This window comes from Adiantum capillus-veneris, chromosome 21, assembly GCF_014529385.1.
Source record: "Adiantum capillus-veneris isolate H3 chromosome 21, ASM1452938v2, whole genome shotgun sequence".
NCBI lineage: Eukaryota > Viridiplantae > Streptophyta > Polypodiopsida > Polypodiales > Pteridaceae > Adiantum > Adiantum capillus-veneris.
The window spans coordinates 12963277-12980108 of record NC_140951.1 but is presented as its reverse complement, the minus strand read 5'-3'; the positions used below and the strand labels follow the sequence as shown (position 1 = coordinate 12980108).

The window sequence follows — 16832 nt, the reverse complement described above, 5'->3', positions numbered from 1 at the left end:
ACTTCATCGACTTCCAGAGCCAGTCTTCCCCTTCTTCCTAGATAGGGATGTCTAGAATCCTAGGAGGATTAGTACCGGCAATTTTGTGAGCCTGTTCGCAGGACTTGCATGTCCGGACAAGTCCATTACATTAGGTTTTCTAGTTTGGAACCCTCTTGCATAAATGGTTTGTATACGCATTTTGACAGATGTTATTACACTACGGTGGGCATCTGGCATGACGAGCATGTAGTTCTAGGTTAGTAGAATCCAACGTGCCACACCTCTCATTGATCCGATTCTCGGTTGGGCAGATGTGCGCCAGTAGCACCCAAATCTGGACCCCATGACCTATTTTTAAAATAAATCATTTTATGATTTATTGGTTGGAAAAGCTGGTGGACAATTGCCCTACCTGAAGCCTAATAAGTATTTAACCAGTGATATGCACCCATGGAAAAAGCCATCTGAAGACAAGTGCAAGAAATAAATTCAGCCACTTGGCGTTTTCAACCTTGCATAGCAGCCAGCGTTTTGGGACAGCAACAGATCAGCAGCGTTCTCAGCAGCCAGCCCATATGTCATTGCACGGTGTACTATGAGATACGGGGCCGTTTCCACTGCTTATTTAAAGAGGGCTTCGGTCCTTTCTCTAGGGTCATGAGTTATGAGGATCAGAGATGTCTTGGGCTATATCTACTTGAGTTACACAGATATAGAGACAGTCCCAGAGACAGATTACACATTTCTTTTCACTAGATATGGGACAGCCAGAGGAACAATCATCATTGTAGAGCTCGGCCCACACTCATTTGACCACTATCGGCACTCTCATCGACCGAGCAGCACTGGAGCTACAGAGATCTAGACGGCCACGATTGAGGAGAGGGGCTACACAGCATTTCATTTCATCATCTCTCTCTCTCTCTCTCTCTCTCTCTCTCTCTCTCTCTCTCTCTCTCTCTCTCTCTCTCTCTCTCTCTCTCTCTCTCTCTCTCTCGCACGAGGTAACTTGCAGCCTGCTGGCATGATCTGCTCGCGCGACTTGCTGCAGCTATGAGCTGCACGCAGCCCCAGCACGCATCACCCCCCAGCCCCAGCGCCAGCGTGCTGGTCCCGCCCCCTGCAGGTTTTTTGCAACGTGATATCCCCCCCCCCCCCCCCCCCCCCTCCCCACCTGCAGCCAAAACAGCTAAGTTTAAGATTCAGCAGTCATTCGAATACAGCAATCAAAAGTGTAACAAACAGTCTCTTTCAAATACCAGAGCACAGCAGATTTCCAATATTCCAATTTCTGCAGTTTCTCAAAAATAACAGGAAACAGCAGTTTTCAGACACAGCAAAACTCAGAAATTGCAGGTTTTTAGAAAATTGCAGGAAATTGCAGAAAAATATGCCATGTATGCTTAATGCAGGAACAAGTATGCATAATGTGGAAGCCCGAGTGCGTGTAGATCTCCGCAACATTTTGTCTCGCCTCGTCTGTTAGTAACGACCAACCATGAGGAAGCAGAATGACAAGCCCGACCCCCTAGCAGACGCAGTCCAAAAATGCAAAGAAGAAATGGTTGAGACCATTAACAAGATTAACCGCCACCTTTTAGGTAGAATAAATCTGCTCGAAGATCGCGTTCTAGCCCAAGAAAGCAAGATCATTGCACTAGGAGATCGTGTGACGGCCCAAGACGAAGAGATTGCGTCACTCAAGAGGGAGCTCACTGAAGCACGATCACGAAATACACTTGAAGAAGGAGAACTGCAACCTTCAGTAATAGAAGAGCTCAACACGATCAAAGAGCAAGTGCGAGCCATCAAAGAGGGGGAAGAGCAGCACAAAGAAATGACGACCTCTTGGGCGGACGTTATTACAAAAACTCAACAGAAGGCCGATGAGGCCGAGAAATGGATTGAGGTTGCCAAGAAAGGGAAAAGCAAGGAAACAACGTCCACACCCAACATAATTAACCTGACACTAGAAGAGGAGCAAAGAAGGCGTGTGCGCTCTCTACATGTGAAAATTTGCGGCCTTAAAGACAAAGACAATGTGGACGAAGAGGTAAAAGAACTCATGGCTTTGATGGGGGTTCAGGAGCCGATGCACTCAAGAGCATGGAGAGTGGGCAACAAGAAAAATGGGACCAAGGGGGAAACCTCAAAAGAAAGGGCACTCATCCTTCGTTTCTCCTCCATGGAAGCGAAGGACTTTTGAAGAAGAGACCAACTCTGAAGAAAATAGGCATCTTTCTCGGGGATGACCTTACCCTCTCACAGATCGCTCATATGCAGGAGGTAGTACCAGAAATTAGAGCGGCAAGGGAAAAGGGCAAGATTGCTTTTTACCGAGATGGAAGGGTGGATCTATGTGTCTTGATGTGGATGCTTTTGAGGAAAATTTTAGTGGGAGAGACATCATTTTCTACTCTGAGACACATCAAGCCCCCAGGCAAACTATGCCTCACATTAGTGGATACAGATGGGAGACTGCTTGTAGACAGGAAACACGATCAGAGCACAGAGGGCGGGGCTCAGGAGGAGTGGTAGTGTTATTCAGGGAGGAGTTGCAACCATTGATACATATAGCTCACAGGGATGAGCAAGCTAGGTACATGTGGGTGAGACTGAGAGCAGAGACAGACAGATATCTTTACATTGCTATTTGCTACTTTCCCTCGAGTACGTCAGTATATGCACCGTCCAGAGGACAGTCCCCCTATTCTATTTTGGATGATGACATTTGGGAGTTCTTTAGAGATGGGGACTTCAATGCCATGACTGCCCATCATCAGACAGTTTTTTATGATACCTCAGAGATGCTGAGAGAGCTGGATGTTGCAGAGACGGGCCTATCCAGACTATCACAGGATGGGGAACATACCGAGTATGGACGACACTTGATAGACACGGGGACTGCACATGGATTGGTCATCTTGAATGGCCTACAGAGATTTCCCGATGTGGGGGGTTTTACATGCTTTCCACACAGACATGAAGCCAGCACTGTGGATTATGTCATGGCACAACCGAGTCTCATCTCTAGTATTCAGGATCTCACGGTTGGACCTAGACCTGTTGGTGTGGCGGTGGATCATGCTCTTGTGTCGTTGACCATCTCTTTCCAGTTCAGTGTAGCACACAAGCCACAGGCAGCAGCTCCTACTCGCTACACTTTCACGCGAGAGACAGACTATGTATACATAGATGGGATATACAGACGCCTATGTATAGAAGAGCCACGGAGACCTCTAGAGGAGCTAACTACTATTCTGAGACAGACATTACATGATGCAGCAGTAGAGGCATACCCACACACCCAGCCTGAGCAGAGGTGCCGTTCTGGGAGCATGCCCCAGAACAGCTGGTATGATGAGGAGTGCCGCGAGACCAGAGCTAGACATCAAAGGTGCTTTTGGGGGACATCACTCATAGACAGTCACAGATTGACTTCCGGCGCCTAGTGCGGCGGAAGAAGAGGGCATTTTTGGCTCGCCTAGAGCAGGACCTATACCAGCTATTCTTGAGTCAGGACTCACGGGAGGCATGGCGGCTCTTTCATGAGCACTCCCCTCCCCTCCCCCTGCCATTACCTCTACAGAGGCCTGGGGCCAATACGTGTCATCTCTATACACAGTTCCTGGACAACCGCCCCTTCCCGACCCCCCCGATCCATGTCCCCACACGTGTGCTTTTGTCAACGCTGAGATGGTGAGGAAGGCCAATGACAGGATGAGGGCTGGGAGAGCATATGATCATGATGGCTTAGTGGCTGAGCACCTAATGCATGCATTTATGTTTAACCGTGCCATGTGTGAGGGCTTGCCTGATACCTAGAGCCTATCTACTATTGTACCTTCTTCAAGTCAGGAGACTCTATGGAGCCTGGGAATTATCGCACTAGCATGAACACATTGACACGGTTGTGCGCATCCATCCTTGAGCAGCAGCTGAGCAGATGGGAAGAGAGAGAGAGGATACGTGCAGCCGGGCAGGCACGGTTCAGGAGAGGTTTTTCTACTCTTGACCATATCTTGACACTTATAGCCATCATTGAGGAGGGCAGATCACATCGGAGACGGATCTATTGTAGCTTTGTGGACTTCCGCAAAGCATTTGACACAGTACCAGAGCTAGATTGATGCGAAGATTACAGGAGTACCCACATAGCTCATTTGGGGAGTCATGGCATTATACAGGTCAGTACTGGGGCATGTACGCACCTCGGAGGGCCTATCCACAGCGGTTCACTCAACTATTGGGGTGAAGCAGGGCTGCCCGCTCTCCCCTACTCTATTTGGTATGTATATGGATGAGATTTCAGACTACATTGAGAGAGATGGTGATAGATGTGCCCAACTCGCAAGGACATGGACTCCACTATTGTTATATGCTGATGATATTGTGTTGATCTCCGACTCTCCGGAGGAAATGCAGTGTCACTTGGATGCTTTGCATAGGTTCGCCCATGAAAGTGGTTTGTCTGTCAACCTTGGTAAAACCATGGTCATGGTATTTAATACCACCCCACAGTGGGTCGGGAGGTCGGCACCCGCATTCACATACGGCCAGGAGATGGTGGAGTATACAGATGCTTACACTTACCTTGGAGTGGTTTTCAGTGGACCAGCATTTTCATTGAGGAGAGCAGCAGAGTAGACTGACCAGAGCCCATGCAGCATTGGGTATATTGGAGAGGATGTGTTCACATGTTCAGTTTCAAAAGCCTCGGACAAAGCTATGGCTCTTTGATACTTTGGTGGCTTCTGCACTACTCTATGGAGCTGAGATTTGGTGACCTTCATTGGACCATCACGGGAGGACAGGTCGCACTGATGGATGGGGGGACATGGAGAAGCCACTAGTCTCTATGATCTCGCGGCTCATTAGCGCCAAGGCTTCAGTGCCGCGTGCCATTATCCGGGCAGAACTAGCTGCCCCCCCACTAGTAGTGGAGGCGCTCACCAGATCCGTCTCCTCCATACACCGCATGTGGGAACTTCCCAGAGACAGATATGCCCGCCTTGCACTTGAGTCCTCTCGACAGTTAGCCATGCAGGGAGATACAGCATGTTGGTATGGGGAGATGACGTCATGGTTCCAAGCGCATGCGTTCAGCATAGACAGATTGCCCCCCCTCCAGTACTCACTGGATGCACCCTCTCTGACTCTTACACAATCCGAGATCACCAGGCTCATCCGCCAGGACCGGACTCAGCTAGACACCAGGAGGACATGGATACAGCCAGCACAAGAGTTGGGCACGAAGATGGCTTTCTACAGAGAGCATCCTCTCCAGCTTACAGAGGACGGTTTTGTGACGAGGCCCAGATACATGGACACCCACTTGTCTAAAGGGATACGATGTGCTATTGGCCAGATACGGACATCCTTACACCAGCTGCGGATCGAGACTAGGAGATACAGTGGAGTACCGGCAGAGGCCAAGACATGCCTCCTGTGTGACATGGAGCCTGAGACAGAGTTGCACTACACATGCCACTGCCCCGTCTACTACGAGATACGTGGCCGCTTCCACTGCTTGTTCAGAGAGGGTTTCAGACCACTCTCCAGAGTCATGCAGTACAAGGATCAGAGATACTTGGGTCTGTTTTTGCTTGAGCTGCGCACACACAGAGAGAGCTTGATGAGAGGAGAGGCTAGCCAGTCTCAGAGAAGGATCACAGACTTCTTTAGAGCAGACAATGGGCACCCAGAGGAGCTACTGCCACAGGAGAGCTCGTCGTCTCACACTAGAGACACACTGATCGACCGAGCGACCGAGATCCAGACGCCAACAACTACGGAGGACTACACAGCATCGACGGAGGCTGCATCAGAGGATTCGGATCACTTTGGCCCGACATGCACGACGCCCGGTCAGGCTATTGACCATGGAGGAGATTGATGAGATCCGCCAACGACCAATGCTGGATCTTTTGTGATTTAGCCATCCCACATAGCTGCTTAGCTCACACCTAGTGGTTTAGGATTCCATAGTATTTTATTTTGTCATTTTTTGTTACTCTGACTTTGTATCAGATCCACCACATTGTAACTTTCTGGTCTCATAGGTCACTTTCGCCTTTTGAAGACGTTATTATAACATTTCATTTCATTCTCTCTCTCTCTCTCTCTCTCTCTCTCTCTCTCTCAAGTCAGCCAGGACGAGGGCGAGGACTTGGTGACGAGGGCAAGGCCAACCAGGGCGGAGGCTAGACCTCAGCTGGTGAGGGCCTTGACTCAGTGCTCGCTTTGTTCTTCTCTCTCGAATGGACCAACCAGTCGAGGATGGTGATGCAAGTGGCTTCACCACGCCACAAAAAATGAAAGCGACATTCAAGCGGAGGAACAGAGATAGCATACTCTCGCCAAGCTCATTGCGGGCAGGGAAAACCGTCAGAATCCAAGATGATTTAATGATGGAGAGGGTTCAAGTGATGATTAAATCTGAGCTTAGCTTTATGAGAGATGACATCAGGAAAGAGATGTACGCAAACGCAGAGAGTTATAAGAATTCTATGTATGCAGATATGAGGAAAGAATTCGATAAAGCGATGCTTGGTAAGCATGATGAGATGTATTTATCTGTGAAGGGGGAGATGCAGGCTCTAATGCGGGCAGAAGTGAATGTAATGGAATGTATTATGCAGAAAAAGTTGGATGAGGCAATTGCAAGCTTTGAATCTTGGAAAACCAATGTGGAAAAGTGCATGAAGGAAAAAGATGCAGTGATTGAAGAGCTTAAAGGGGAACTTGCAGCGTGCAAAATTATGCCCAAAACGGAAGGGGGAAATCAGCCCTCGATGTTAAAAGAGCTCGAAGATATTAAGGAGCAGGTGAAAACTCTGCGCGAAGGGGAAGAACTAAACTCGAAAGAGGCTTCCTCATGGGCGGAGCGCCTTTCTAAAACACAGGATAAAGTTGACGAAGCAGAAAAATAGATTGAAGGTGCAAAGAAAGGAAAGGCCCGGATGCCAGAAGCCGCACAGACTTCTACCATCATCAATATGACCATTGAGGAGGAACAGAAGAGGAGGACTAGAGCCCTCCATGTGCGTATTACTGGTATCAAAGACACCGAAAATGTAGAAGACGAAGTGAAGGAACTCTTGCAGCGCATGGGCATCCCGGAACCTATGCACACAGGTGCTTGGAGAGTAGGAAAGAAGGGAGTGGATGAGAAGGGAAACGTCAAAGAGAAAGCACTTATTTTGCGTTTCCCGACTTTGGAAACAAGGAAGGAATTCCTGAAGAAGAGACCAGCACTTAAGAAAACTGGAATATTTATGGGGGATGACCTTACTTTAGCACAAATAGCACATATGCAAGAGTTGATGCCAGAGATCAAGACAGCAAGGGAGAAGGGAAAAATTGCCTTTTACAGAGGAGGGAGAGTAGTGGTTTTGGAAAAACGCACAGCATGACGGTGCGAGACATATGGGACCACACTCCGGATGGCGGCATGGAATTGTAATGGATCATATAGGCTGGATGTGGGTGCCTTTGAAGATAGCTTCAGAAATAGAGACATTGTCTTTTACTCGGAGACGCATCAAAAATCTGGACAGTTGATGCCAAGTGTGGCTGGCTATTTATGGGAGACAGCTTGTCGGCCAGACGCTAGATCCCAGCATGGAAGTCGAGGTTCAGGAGGGGTAGCAGTCTTATTCAAGGAAGAGTTGCAGCCGCTATTACAGATTGTCCGGAGAGATGACCAGGTGAGATACATGTGGGTGAGACTGAGAGCTGAGACAAGCAGATTCTTATACATTGCTATATGTTACTTTCCCCCTAGCACATCAGTCTATACCTCACCTAGAGGGCAATCCCCTTTCTCTATACTTGATGCTGACATATGGGAGTTCTCTAGAGATGGAGATATCATTCTCTTGGGAGACTTTAATGCCAGGACGGCCAACTCCCAAACGGTATTTTATGATACCTCGGAGGAGATGCTTAGAGAGATGGATATATCGGAGATGGGACTTGACAGACACTCACAGGATAAAGAGCACACAGAGTATGGGAGATATCTCATGGAGATGACAACTATGCATGGTCTGGCCATACTTAATGGTCTAGAGATTTTTCCTTCGTCTGGGGGATTCACATGCTTTCCACACAGACATGGGGCCAGTACAGTGGACTATGTCATGACTTCACCGAGCTTCATCTCTCATATTCAAGATCTCAGTGTGGGCCCTAGGCCTCTTGGAGTAGCAGTGGACCATGCTCTCCTGACTTTTTCAGTCTCTTTCCAGTATAGTGTCTCTTAGACACCACGAAGGATTGCACACACACGGTATACTTTTACACCAGAGACGGATTCAGTCTATGTGGAAGAGATTTACAGACGGATGGGGGCAGACGAGCCAGTATATACAATAGAGGAGATCACCACTTTATTGACGGAGATTTTGCATGGGGCAGCAGCAGAGGCATACCCACACACTCAACCAGATCAGAGAAGACGTTCTGGGAACATGCCTCAGAATAGTTGGTATGATGAGGAGTGCAGAGAGATGAGAGTTCAGATTCAGAGCGAGCTTATACTTGGAGTCATTACATATAGACAGTCTCGGATTGCCCTTCGGCGTTTAGTGCGACGGAAGAAGCAGGCCTTTTTAGCCCAGATGGAACGTGATTTGTATCGGCTCTTTTTGAGCCGAGATTCAGGTGAGGCCTGGCGTCTCTTCAATGAGCACTCACCTCCTCCAGTGATTACCTCTCCCGAGATTTGGGGTCAATATGCAGCATCATTATATACAGTACCTGGGCAACCACCATTACCAGACCCTCTAGAGCCATGTCCAGCCACTAGTACCTTCTTTACCACTGAGATGGTGAAGAACGCCCTTGACAGGATGAGGACTAGGAGAGCATATGATCATGATGGTTTGGTGGTAGAGCACTTGATACATGCTAGAGATTTACTGTCAGAGGTTCTTGCGCGGTTGTTTAACCGTGTCATGTGTGATGGACTACCCGAGTCCTGGAGATTATCTACTATTGTACCTCTTTTCAAGGCAGGGGACCCCACGGTACCAAGGAACTACCGTACTATTATGATAGGGCACACATTGGCACGGTTGTATGCATCCATTCTTGAACAACAACTGAGTAAATGGGCAGAAAATGAGGGCATACGAGCAGCAGATCAGGCTGGATTCAGGAGGGGTTTCTCCACTTTGGACCATATTCTTACACTCAGAGCCATTATTGAGGAGGGTCGGGCACATGGGAGACGGATGTATTGTTGCTTTGTGGACTTCCGCAAGGCATTTGACACAGTGCCGAGGGCCAGATTGATGCACAGGCTACTGAAGTTGGGAGTACCCACAGAGATCATATGGGGGATCATGGCTTTATACAACTCAGTGACTGGCCAGGTACGCACTCCTGAGGGGATTTCTGACATTGTTCATTCCACTATTGGAGTGAAACAGGGGTGTCCTTTGTCCCCTACACTTTTTGGTATGTATGTAGATGAGGTCTCTGATTACATTGACAGAGAGGGTGACAGAGGCGCTCAGCTGGCAGGGACATGGATCCCTTTATTATTATATGCGGATGATATTGTGTTAATGTCAGAGTCGCCAGAGGGCATGCAAAGACATTTGGATGCATTGCACAACTTTGCAGAGGATAGTGGATTGTCTGTGAACCTTGGTAAAACCAAGGTTATGGTGTTTAACACCACACCACAGTGGGTCAAGAGATCGGCACCTACACTCGTATATGGCCAGGACGCTATGGAGTACATAGATGAATATACATATCTGGGGGTGGTATTCACGGGACCGAGGTTTACCCTGAGGAGAGCAACAGAGACTAGACTATCCAGAGCCTATGCGGCGTTAGGAGGGCTAGAGAGGATGTGTTCGCAGGTTCAGTTTCAAGAACCACGAACAAAACTATGGCTCTTTGATACTTTGGTTGCTTCAGCTATGCTTTATGGGGTCCAAGTTTGGGGACCATCTGTGAATCATGACAGTTGGAGGAACATGGAGAGACCCTTGGTATTTATGATATCCCGGATAATTAGAGCCAAGGCCTCGGTACCACATGCGATTATTCGAGCGGAGGTAGCCGCCCCTCCTATAGAGATTGAGGCTCTTACCAGATCAGTGTCCTTTATGCACAATCTATGGGATACACATAGAGGCAGATATACTAGACTGGCTCTTGAGTCCTCTAGACAGTTAGCGATGCAGGGAGATGCATCATGCTGGTATGCACAGATGACCTCATGGTTTCAGAGGCATAGTCTCAGCATGGATAGATTGCCTCCCTTTCAGTATTCCCTGGATGCACCCTTCCTGCCAGTCACACGGACGGAGATCACGAGACTCATTCGTCAGAATCTTATACAGTTGGACACCAAGAGGACATGGGTAGAGCCGATACAGGAGTTGGGCACGAAGATGGCTTTCTACAAAGAGCACCTTCTCCAACTTTCAGGGGATGGGTTTGTGACTCGTCCGAACTACATGGACACTCATTTATCTCATGGTCTGCGATGTGCTATTGGTCAGATTCGCACATCCTCACACCAGCTGGAGATTGAGACGGGTAGATTCAGAGGGATACAACCAGAGTCTAGGATATGTCAACTATGCGGTAGAGAGCCAGAGACAGAGCTACACTACATATGCCACTGCGCTGTGTATTATGAGATACGAGGGCGCTTCCATTGCTTATTCAGGGAGGGTTTTGGACCCCTAGATAGAGTCATGAGGTATCAGGACCAGAGATGCCTTGGCTTATATCTACTTGAGCTACACCGACATAGAGACAGTCTGTTGGGGAGACATGGAGTACGACAGTCGCAGAGACAGATCACAGATTTCTTTGGATCGAGGGAGCCAAGAGACCAACCACCAGCACAGGGTTGTACCCGCATTCATACGAGAGGCACCCTCATTGACAGGGCGATTGAGCTCGGGAGATCGAGACGACCACGACCGAGACATAGGAGCACACTACATCGACGGAGACTCCAGTAGAGGATCAGAGGCATTCTAGCACGACACCCAGATTGTCATTGAGGGCCTATTCTACATTTTCACATCTCACATTTCACACTTCATTTCAGTTTTCATTTTTACTTTCAGTACTTTTTGTACTTGCACTTCAGACATTGTATTAGATTCACCACTTTGTATCTGATGGTCTCATAGGTCATTTTGGCCTTTTGAAGACGTTAATATATCATTTCATTTCATTTCTCTCTCTCTCTCTCTCTCTCTCTCTCTGACACGATCTTATACAATTGGATACTAAGAGGACATGGGTAGACCCTACACAAGAATTGGGCACGAAGATGGCCGACTACAAAGAAAACTTCCTACAACTATCTGAAGATGGATTTGTGATTCGCCCGAGTTACATGGATACCCACCTGTCTCATGGGGTGAGATGTGCTATTCGTCAGATTCGTACATCCTCACACCAGTTGGAAATTGAATTTGGCAGATTTAGGGGAATCCCACCTGAGAGCAGAATTTGCAAGTTATGCGGAATGGAGCCGGAGACAGAATTACACTATATATGCCACTGCACAGTATACTACGAGATACGTGGGCATTTTCACTGCCTCTTTAAAGAGGGCTTTGGACCTCTAGATAGAATCATGCAATACCAAGATCAAAGATGCTTAGGCTTGTACCTACTGGAACTACATCGGCACACGGATAATCTAATGAGAAGACAAAGAGCACTACAGCCTCAGAGGCAGATCACAGACTTCTTCGGATCGAGAGAAGCAGGAGTGGAAGGGGAAGCAAGAGGCCAGCAGCCAACACAAAGGAGTACCCACAATCATACCAAAGGCACCCTAATTGACAGAGCAATCGAGCTTAGGAAATCGAGACGACCACGACCAAGATGCAGAAGCACACTTCACCGGAGGAGACTACAACAAAGGATTAGAAGCATTCTAGCTAGACACCCAGAATGATCCTAAGAAGTTTATTTAATACTTTGTATTTAGTTTCACATTTAAATTTCACACTTTTCACACTTAGTACTTCAGTACTAAGGTACCTAGACATTGTAACAGATTCACCACTTTTGTATCAGTTTGGTCTCATAGGTCATTCTGGCCTTTTGAAGACGTTAATATAACATTTCATTTCATTTCTCTCTCTCTTTGTGGGTTTATTGGAATTGTCATCAACAGCTGTCTAGACTTGTTTGATTCGGCACTTCTTCGGCCAGGTCTATTAGATAGACTTCTTGTTTGCGACTTCCCAATGACGAGGGAACGACTCGAGATATTGCAAGAGCTCCAGCTAAGAGCTCCGTCCTTGTTTTCTAAATTGAGCATATAGAGAGAGTAATCACTGTTTTCAAAGACTAGCAGCAAAAGGGTAAAGGGATTACCTAGAAAGATAGCAACACAGGCTAAAGATTTTATTCTCCTGATTGTAGGACTAATCAGATAGATAAACAAGATTAATGACTGTTGGAAGCCAGATTATTCCTTGATACAAATGTCAAGCAAAGCCATGCTGAACAATATATTAGCGCCTTCTGTCCAACATTAGTTGTCATAGCATCAACTTTGAGACAAGATATGTGCATAGTTCACAATAGACAGAATGCAGCATGATCTTGCTTACTATGTGACTACTCCAAGTTACTGAATCTTGTAAGATAAACAATTAAAGAATGTTAATGTAAGTTCCATATGGAACGAGTAACAGAAAGAGTGACCTAACAGTCCTTAGGAAGCACAAAACTTTTATCACTTGTTGATTGGACCTCAGTGTTACAGATAAGCCCAGGAAGTGCTTTATTAATGCAAGTCTTCTTACCAGATGTAGCAATGTGGGTGTCACATTGATTTGAGTGGTATGCATTGCCCTTATCAATTGCATGATAATTGAAAGGTCAAACTGTTGTTCATACTCCAAAATGACTTCTGCAACCTGAAAAGGAAGAAAGTTCTTTAACAACAGAAATTAAGACGATCAAAAAATCCAGCCAAAAAAGTTTCTGCGACCTGAAAAGAGAGAGAGGTCTTTTACAAATTAATTTGGGACCTTGAAAAGATTAACAGGCTCAGATAACTTTTCTGTTTCTTCATCATTTGGAATAAGTAAATGAATGTCATGTAAAGTAACACAAACAAAAACGCAGACAGGTCTTTTACAACCTAATTTGGGACTTTGAAAAGATTAACAGGCTCAGATAACTTTTTAAATGTCATGTAAAGTAACACAAACAAAAAGGACCCCACAGTACTCGAGATTATATTTGCATCGCTTCTCGAAACTTAACTACACAACGTGGTTTGTTGATTGATTTTATAGGAGAAAAACATGCCAGATTAGGACCCCCTGTATCTCCCATTGCAATTTGTACACTTGATTATCATTCAGTGTTCTCGTTACACAACCCAGCTCACAGAAACATAATTTCTTGTTCTTGATTGATAGCATTTCTTACTAAGGATATTGTCTGGGAAGGTGGTTGCTTCTGCGTGACCTCATTATCTCTATTTAAAAGTAGGCAACAAAAGCAATAAAGCAATTATCCATTAATGTAACGTGACTAAAAAGCCAAGCCAGGCCTCTTGCTTTCAACTCCAAGAAGACAAAACACAACATGTCAGTTTGTATAAGCCAAGTATGGGAGATCTCATTTACTAATAACAGTGTGCAATTCATAGTGCATTCTAACAGTGTGCAATTCATAGTGCATTCTATTTAGAGAGTCAACAGCACCAACTCGGAACTAACGACATTGTGATGGATATAGGATACATCATGCTGCCTCCATAAACCTCCTATCCACACAAGAAGCAGAGGATGGTGGAGGCCACTCACAATATTGGATATGCTCTGGTGTTTTCTTCTAGATCACAACCTACAATCACCTGCTCTCAACCAGGTACAGCTAAGCACCCTCCACACAAGCATAGCTATAATGACAGTTTGTACATAGCTATAATACCTATTCATCGAAAAGAAAAATACTTAACAAATAGAAAAACTAAGCATACTGCACCATAGATCTCATGATAAAAAGAATCTCTAAGGTTTCGCTGGACATCTATGTTGCATAGAGAGAGGCAGCATTAGAGCTTCAAGTGTAAGAGTTTCCCTTAGATAGGCACCATGTGGGCGTCAAGAGAGGCGAACACACACACATACACACACCCCAGCATGCCAGATTTTTAGCGCTCAGCTTTTTGGACACTCACCCTTGGGACACTAGCTTCTCTGTGTGAGCCCTCATGGGCTTTTTGGACACTAAATTTATTTATGTGAGCACTGGTATTTAAAACTCTCTTTGAAGGAATCCCTTTACTGACGATCCGTAAGCTTTTGTATCTGCAATCAGGTACCCATACAAGCACATGATACATCAAAGGATAAGATACTGAAATCATCAAGTGGTGAAGAAGCTCTATCTTGCTGTAGGAAGCCTACACAAAACTGCCCAGCTCTCTCCGCCTCTGGCAGTGTAACGACACTGTGGGACCGGTGCTAGCTATCAAAATGATAAATAGTATCCATTGTAAGAAAAATCCTGTAGTAGCTCATAAGGCCAAGGGACTGTAAAGCCCCTGTGCTCAGCCTCCAAAATCATCCGCCCTTTCCATCATCTCTGGATGCAGCACCCCATAATCTCTCGCACAACTTAAGTGTAAAAGAGGAAGGAGGGACTCATTTGTCCTCCATATCAAAAGCGAAGGGAAGTTACCAAGATGAACATTTCTCTTACCAAACCAACTTCAAACAAGGCATCATTAATTTGTCTCTCATACAAGTCTGCAGACCGTCTGATATCCATGAAATAGCTGGCCTCCGCCATTGTTTGCTCCTGTCAGAAATCATAGACAGCCTCCCTCATGCAAGAGATATCATGTAGAGTCTACACTCTGAATCTGATCATAGGTGATTTCTCTAGAACACGAAAAATCTAACATTCTTTAGTAGATAGTTACAGGGAAAACATGTTGGCATATAGTGGCTCATTCCTCAATGAAAACTTTGTAAATCTCCATGGACCAAACACAGAGAAATAAGAAGGCAAAATCATGTATATCGTGACATTTGCGGTGATGCAAAACCTGCTAAATAATCAAACTCATCTAACTGAGGAGAGTCACTCTCCAGCTCTCCCCCATAGTGCCTGTTGTTAGAGGCACCTGCAATCGATATAGTGCCTCTACCCTGATATAATTGGAGATCTCTTTTCTCTAAAAGGTTGTTTTAATTCCAGCCCTTCTACAATTTTAACAACTCAATGCCTCCCAACTGCTGATGACCTGTTTCAATGGTATCAGATCACGGTCACTCGCTTCCCTATCAAGCAGATTGATCCTTTATTTGAAGATGACAAGCACCTCGAAAGGCTATAGATCTGATTAGTTCCCACCCATCGGGGCCACCACATGAGTAGAAGGTGACGGTTGAGGGATGGTGCTAACTGCTATCAAATCGATGTTGGGAAAGATGAATTCAGGTTGGCTCTAACTTGGGCTCATAGACGTAGATGCGTGTTGTTTTGGACAGTCCATTGTATAGCGACAGTCACTGAACATTCAAATCACATTCACATCAGAATCACTTCCAGATATTGGATGGGAATCATAATCATTGTAATGTATTTAGCAATCACATCCAAATCCCACTGATCACTCGCAGATGTCTTGATTGACTAAATCTTGTTACTATCATGTCCACCTCATCTCTCAGGAGAACAAGACTGAAATGCTGCAGTCATTTCGTCTTTTAAACATGCACTCAAACACTACTCACATGAGAGAGAAGATATAACAGATTCATTTCAGAAATTCCCATTTCAAAGTACTTTTATAAAGTCAGAATATTGTCAGCCCATCAGTATCCCTGAAATCACAAAGGAAATTAGTGACTTTATTCCATCTAGGTAATATGTGACAAAGAAGCGGAGTAACTCCCTTCTTGTGCAGTCCCGGCTGCACAGAATTCAACCCGTTGATCATCGGGAACTCTTGAAATAGTTGAAGCTAGACCAAAAGCCTCAAGGTAAAGTTCCAAAATCTGAGTATAATATGTTTGGTTTGCCTAATGCCCAAATAGTCAAGCTACGAGCTCACTGCTGTTGTTCGTACCCCCCCCCCCCCCCCCCCCAACCCACCGCTCCCGCCATCACTGCCCCTTGCCCCCCTGCCCTCGCGTAGCTCCATATCATCCTCCTCTTGCACGCAGCCCTCATCCTGCCCCCCGCGCGCTGTTGCTGCCCGCAACTCCACCCGCAGCCTCACCCGCCCGCCGCTACACTCATTGCCCTCCCGCTCCCCTTGCCCGCTACTCCTACAGCCATCTACTCTCTCAGCCCACAGCCCGCTGCCCACCCGTCACCGCCCGCCGCCACCCAGCCCCCCGCCTGCTGCCTGCCCTTGGCCTCGACCACCTGCACTCGTCTTCTTTCCATCGCCTTTTTCTCTCTTGCTTGACGGGTCCCGCCAGCACCCTCGATGTGCTCGGTCCAGCAAGATCCCTTCCGCTCATCGACGCTCCTTCGTTTCTTCTTCATAGCAGCAGAAACAGGCGGAGGCTCAAGCTCCACCACAGAGAAACTCCAGTGAAGCCCCCTCGCTCGACCCCGCTGAGCCCACCATTCGACTTGCTCTCTCACCGACAGAGCAAGCGAGCCTAGCCGCAGAGGTGGAACGCCTGCAGGGTGCTTCCGTCATCTGCAAGATTCTCGGCACCAGACCTAGCAGAAGAGAGCTGCGTGATCTTCTGTAGGCCCGCCTTCTTGCAGAGGTGGGCAAAATCTTGGACGTTCAATTCCTCGGACGAGGCATCTATCAGATCAAGTTTGAGACCTCCGAGATGGCGTCCAAGGTCATCGCCATG

General features: G+C 46.7%; 1 protein-coding gene across 2 annotated transcripts in view; it reads right to left on the bottom strand.

The window, feature by feature from the left end:
* Positions 1 to 16832, bottom strand: part of LOC147430560 (ARM repeat superfamily protein) — a 230405-nt gene that overhangs the window by 30884 nt on the left and 182689 nt on the right. For both annotated transcript variants that reach the window (XR_015185630.1, XM_086493156.1), the window contains exon 13: positions 12792 to 12905. Coding sequence is in view for 1 of the 2 variants with exons in the window: in XM_086493156.1 (XP_086349282.1) it covers positions 12792 to 12905 (114 nt within the window). In the remaining variant the exon portion in view is untranslated. The remainder of the gene's footprint in view (positions 1 to 12791; positions 12906 to 16832) is intronic.